The 6,601-nt window shown below is 37.7% G+C and overlaps 1 protein-coding gene across 1 annotated transcript in view; it reads left to right on the forward strand.

Moving 5' to 3' along the window:
• Positions 1-6,601, forward strand: part of pla1a (phospholipase A1 member A) — a gene marked incomplete in the record, with an annotated part of 28,518 nt that overhangs the window by 14,528 nt on the left and 7,389 nt on the right. The window contains 2 exon segments of the mRNA XM_014027868.1: positions 3,697-3,786; positions 5,485-5,590. Of these exon segments, the coding sequence (XP_013883322.1) occupies positions 3,697-3,786; positions 5,485-5,590 (196 nt within the window).

Raw genomic sequence — 6,601 nt, forward strand, 5'->3', positions numbered from 1 at the left:
TCTGTGTTCGACTACTCCACCTAGGCTGCATTTTTGAGCGCAGATCCACTGAGAAACTTGCTGTTTCAGCAACATTTTATTTAAAAACTGTACTTTTGAGGTTAATCAAATGTTCATAATTAATGTCAATAAATTACAAGTTAAGAAGTGCATGGAAATTTCTCTTTTTTTGTATCAAAAAAATGTTGAACTTGACACTAAAGTATCCAACCAAATCATAACTGAGGCTATTGCACCGATCTGGTCCAACAGTTTAGGCAAAGTTCTATCAAATTATAAGTTTATAATTGGATATGTAACTGGAAAAGTCCATATTTTACCAGTTGCATCACACAAACCCTGCCCTTCAACAGTCAACAAAAAAAAACCTAATGTTACGTTTTACAGTTTAGAATATTTTGTTGTGATTTTAGTTCATCCTTGTTCTGTGGTTGAATTTGAACGTTTGGGTCTAAAGTTAAACTAAAATAAAATCACATTTTGTCTCTCCAGTTCGGTGGCAAGTAGCTGCTAATGAATGGAAAGTAGTTGTCATTGCAGATGTCAGAGAGATTCAGCACAGCTTATTTTTAAGTTGAAGGGTGAAAAAGTGAAAACTCAACACGTCAGGGAAATGTAAGTTAGTTGTGGGTGAACAGAAATGTCAGTCAGCACAAACTCTCCTACAAATGTGTGAAAAAGGTAAGGTAAAGTAGAATTTATTTATATAGCACTTTTCAGCAGCAAGGCAAAGTGCTTTACGTGATTTAAGAAATGATACAAACTAAGACTTAAGCAACACTGCTGGAGAAGATGGTGGTGATGATGATGAAGAAAAACTGCCCCTTGAAGCAAAATTAGCAAGATGATTGATTGAGACTCAAAGGTACAATAACCTAACATCTTTTTTTTACACGATATGCAGGTTTATACACATAATTGGTATTATTTTACTGATTTACACCATTCTTTCTTCATGGTRGAATGGTTGCACAATTTCAACTTCAGCAAAAACTGGGTGTACAAGTTATTGATTTTTTTCTTCTAAACCACAGTGTTAAAGTTATACAAAAACGCTTACAGCCATATTAGCTGCCATAATGAATGAAATTTTATTGATCCCATGAAGGGAAATTACAATTYGGAACAACCCATTCAAAAAGATACAGACAAAACACAACTGACCTGGAGAACAGGTGCCCCGGGTCCAGCAGACGTGCGTGGCGCTACCCTTGAAAGAAAAAGAAAAGCCAACATGAGGATAGGTGGTGATAAAAAAAACATCTCATACTTTGTCCCTAAAAGGACACAATATGGGTTGAAAACAGCCTCTGCAAATTACACATTTATTAGCCAGAGAAGTGAGTTTAGGGGGTTCAGTGTATCTGAAGCCATGATTGTATGCACTTGTGTGAATATCTGTAGAATGAGCCCGAAGAATCTAGTCCCCAAAAAACCTGCCCAGCCATAATGATGTTGATTGTTCACTCTGCCTTCAGCAGGGGGGTGCAGAGCCTCAGTACACAAAAATATCCAGGAGAATTTAAGATCCACAGCCCTTCAAGGCCATGTAGGGGGAGAGCCGATTCTGTAATCAGTTGTTTGGGAACAGAAGAAAATGTTTTCGGTCAGGCAGACAATAATAGTTTTCCATCTGCCTTAATGTCCACTGCTATATCCCAATTTGGCAAATCCAATCWGACCAATTAGTGTGGACAAYCCYRCCGAGCTATCAMCTTCTCCAAGATCAATTCCATCTCGTCAGTGAATTCCAGGGACCGCAGCCGGCCCGCAACCCTCAGCAAGAACTACTTGCAGACCGAGTCCCAGCTCGCACAGGGCTTGAGTCTGAGTGCTGATAGTGCAACAATCCTTCATATTAGCCAGGCAGTCAGGAAATGGCCTTAATAGTCACCGACGCTGTTTTGCAGAAGACCAGGAGACCACCAAGCCAGTCTAGAAATTCAGTGATCTGAATCCAAATATATATCCAGTAGGGGTGCAACAATACATGTACCCCTATCGAACTGTATCGAACCGTATCGAACCGTATTGAACAGTGCTGTATCGAACAATACAGAGTTTTAAAATTTACTTTATCAACTTGTCTTCTGAAGATGCTCTGTGTTGAAGGATCAGTGGATCTGTGTTCGACTACTCCACCTAGGCTGCATTTTTGAGCGCAGATCCACTGAGAAACTTGCTGTTTCAGCAACATTTAATTTAAAAACTGTACTTTTGAGGTTAAACAAATGTTCATAATTAATATTTTTGTGTCACTTCAGTAGAAAACGAAACCAAATATTAGTTTATTTAGTTTATTTATTTCTTCATCATCAGTGACTTTTTTAAGTGAAGAGAAAATAGAGACAAAGAGAAAAACAGAGAGAGAAGTAATTAGAAAGATACAAAGATTGAAATAGCGATTAGAAGTACATTAAATATAAACCAACAAAACACAGGACCACACACCCAACATCTGTCAAGGGATGTTGACATGTCGTCAGCAGCTGCTGCCATTTTCTTCCCAAACTGCTGTGACCAGATTTTGCAAGGCTGCTCGGTGCGTTTGCTTGTAATTTCCTCCTGCTTCATTATTTCTACGNATTTATTTCTTCATCATCAGTGACTTTTTTTTAAGTGAAGAGAAAATAGAGACAGAGAGAAAAACAGAGAGAGAAGTAATTAGAAAGATAGAAAGATTGAAATAGCGATTAGAAGTAAATTAAATATAAACCAACAAAACACAGGACCACACACCCAACATCTGTCAAGGGATGTTGACATTTCGTCAGCAGCTGCTGCCATTTTTTTCCCAAACTGCTGTGACCAGATTTTGCAAGGCTGCTCGGTGCGTTTACTTCTTATTTCCTCCTGCTTCGTTATTTCTACGAATTTCAACAAATCKGGCTGCCGTCAGATAGTTAGCTACAGCCTCGTCTTCAAGTTTTTAATTTTTGTTGATGCGTTTTGAAGAGACAATTTTTTGAAAAGAGGATCAAAGTAAATCACTCGAGTTTTTCTAGTGACCCCTTAAAAAGATAAGCTGCCATGAAGAACATTATTTTATCTGCCCTTGTTCCAAATTTGATAATGATTTGAAACGTCGAAATATTTTTTTTAATCCGGAACAGCGCTTGTTGCAAAGTGTTTTGATGCTCGTCTTCATCACTTGACACATTTAACACGCTGTCATTGGTTGAGGAGCTTTGTTTACTAAACAGATGTCCACATGGTTTTTAAATTGTTTTAATTTCCTTACTTTCTAAGACACATTATTGATTTGATGCTACAGTTTGCCTTGTAATGTTATTTTATACCTTTTCTGCTACTTTTGAATTGGTTATTATTAAGTTTTATTAGTTTTTTAGGATACAAGGCGCTTCCTATAAAACCAGAATGGGAATCTTTTCCTAAAATTTCATGGCGATATCTTGAACACTGAGGAAGTTATGAGCAAAATTAGAAAATAGCAGGTGAAATGGTCACAAAGGCCCCATTGGTTCCGTTGTGAACTGCAGCAAGAAAACATGAGCTGATTTCACCTAAACAAACATCAATAACTTCCCTCAGACTTCAGATAATCACATGATTTTGGTTTTATTTTGTATGGTTTGAAATGTTTTTTTGGAATCGGCTGTCAGATTTAATATTGGTGTAGGATTAAAAATTTATCCACATCCCTACACACAGTGATTCTGAGTTTTACTTTTTCAGGATTATCTAAAAACTCTGGGATAACCACTTTACCTCTTCCCAGGGAGCAGAAACTGTTCCTCCTCACAACTTCTTCTCCTCCGTTTTGTGGTAAGAACCAAGTTGTAATATTACAGTATTTTGTTTTGTAGTGTAGCAAAATTATGCTTTGTTCAAAATGTCTGAATAAAACAGGAAWCCAYTGGWTTCTTCTTRAAACTTTATTCTTAGTTTTCTGACTCCAATCAGGCTCACAGTAGAGCAAATGCAACACAGGCCTCACCATRAGACCTTGGACTGAACCAAAACAAAACACAGGAGCCCYGCTCTGAGCRGAGACTCTACAACACACTGACAACTTCTTCTGAAAACCCTTCTCTACTGTCATAATGAACTGACCTTATAATGTTCATCTCTTCTTGGTTACATCCCTGGAGGTGTTACGTTTTACGTCAGACATAGAACGTAACTCATTTTTGTTTAGGCTAAAAGAAAAAGCACATAAGCAGGGGCGGAGCCAGGGGGTGGCCAGGGGTGGCCATGGCCACCACAGACAAATCTTTGGCCTCCCCATTGGTCACCCTGCTGTACACACCGCTTCCACAGTGAAACAACCTTTAGTGGAGTAATAATCCTCCTGAACAGTTGGTGGCAGTGTTTAACAGTTTGAAACATCACCAAGCTCAAAGACGTGACAAAGAATTGATTGTATATAATCTGACTTATGGCGACAAATGTTTTTTTGTCACCATAACACAGTGTCATTTTATGTTCTGAAGGCTGCATGGTGCTCTGTCCCTTTTAGTTATGAGTAGACCTATCACTAAATAAAAAGTGAAATTCCCCTTTAAATTCACTGTTGGTGGTTATCAATATTACACCTGTTCATTGGGTAAAGTTAGTTTTAAACATGCAGTTGAAGGTCATCATTATTTGGCACAATGACATGTTAAAATTAAAAGTAAATCAATAAACATAAAAGCAAAAAGTACCCTTAAAGTCATTAGATATGATAAATAGTGACATTTATTAACATTATCTCAGATATAGCAGTGATTTAAAACAGGATGATGAAACTAGTTTAATGAAGAATCTGTCGCTGAAATAATTATTAAATCAAGTGTTTGTTTATATAGGAAAAAGTATGTTAAACAACCTGGTAAAATACACCAGGATGCTGGAAAAGACATCTTTTTCGTTCAAAATTTTCTGGGGGAGGACCCCCCCCCCCCCCAACGGTGTGTCCATCCACTTTTAAAATGGTTCTGACACCCATGTTTATAAGGTAGTCACTGCCTGTATAAAAACATAAAGAAATGACCAAAACACAAAGATCTGCAGAAACTTTAAAGTAAAAAAATGATGTAATTTTCCTGGCCACCCCTGTGTGAGTAGTGGTCCCCATCTGGCCACCCCTGTGTGAGTAGTGGTCCCCATCTGGCCACCCCTGAGAAAAATGTCTGGCTCCGCCACTGCACATAAGACACACCAACTCTCATTCTGTTAAGGCTTAAAGGCTGCAACGATCAGGATGTATAAAATACAAAACTGCATCTAACATTTAGTCAATCATTTACAAAATTTTCTTCAACAGCTTTAGATCAATGTTTCAGGATGATTAAATAAAACCAAAGAAAAACTCTGAACAGTTCAGGCTGCTGATTTTTCACATGATTTGGGCTAAGAGAGGTGACCTCTTCAAATTGTTGTAATACTTGTTGCAAACTTCTCTTTTGATTTGGGAAAAAACACTTTTGACTTGTTTAAGGAGCTGCAAAATGTCAAGTTTGCCATGATGCTGTTCCTCAGCTCATCACATCCTGCTAAAGCTGGAGGTTTCAGGCATGGAGAAGAGTGCCGATGTGGAAGTGAGGCTGATGTCTGAGAGCCAGGAAACAGAACAACGGCTCAGGCTGTATGTATCACATCACTGACTACAAAATCTGTCCCTCGTCTCAGTTATGTGTTGTATATTGCTGTGGATCGAGTCTTGTTAAATGGAGCAGAATGTGTTTTCACTGTGGATCATTCAGGAAGGAAAATTGACCTCTTCTAATCAGACTCTTCTTTGTTGTTTATTTCTGTTCATCTGCATCATTTAAACTGCAGATGCAGCTTTAAAGAGCCGAAACCTATTTCACGTTTAGCCAAATGTCTTGACGAAATATTTTTCCATCATTCACAGAGATTAAACAGGATGGTTCCTATTCATCCTGCAGGCAAATGCAGGAGAAGTGTCTTAAATTTAAAATACATTTTTCTGTTGCAACAACAGAATTTAGGTTAAAAAGAACATTTGGCTGTTTTGAAGTGTAGTTTTGTGTAAAAGTTATTAGAAGTGTGTATATGAACCTGTTACAGCTCTGTGGATAAGGTCAGTTTGGAGAAGAGTTTATGTCCAACAGGACTAGCTGTTTTACTCAGTTAGTCCTGTTGGACAAAAACAGCTAGTCCACAGATGAAAGAGGATTAAATCTCTTTAAAGATGCAGCAATTTCCAAAATCTCAAAGGCTTATGCAAACTCTAATGTTGTCTTCCATTCTTTCATATTTTTTATATGTGAGGCGGCTGTGATGCAGTGCTAGGACAGTYGTCTTGGGCCCAGAAAGTCACAGGTTCGACCCCCCACTAAGCCCACATGTGGTGTTCTTGAGAAAGACACATTACAGTTCCTAAGCTCCCAGTTGCTTATATACAGGTCCTTCTCAAAAAATTWGCATATTGTGATAAATTTCATTATTTTCTGTAATATACTGATAAACATTAAACTTTCATATATTTTATATTCATTGCACACCAACTGAAGTAGTTCAAGCCTTTTATTGTTTTAATATTGATGATTTTGGCAAAGAAGTAAAGAAAAATCAAAAATCCCTATCTCAAAAAATTATCATATGAAAAGGTTCTCTAAACGAGTCATTAACC

This window comes from Austrofundulus limnaeus, unplaced genomic scaffold, assembly GCF_001266775.1.
Source record: "Austrofundulus limnaeus strain Quisiro unplaced genomic scaffold, Austrofundulus_limnaeus-1.0 Scaffold692, whole genome shotgun sequence".
Classification (NCBI taxonomy): domain Eukaryota; kingdom Metazoa; phylum Chordata; class Actinopteri; order Cyprinodontiformes; family Rivulidae; genus Austrofundulus; species Austrofundulus limnaeus.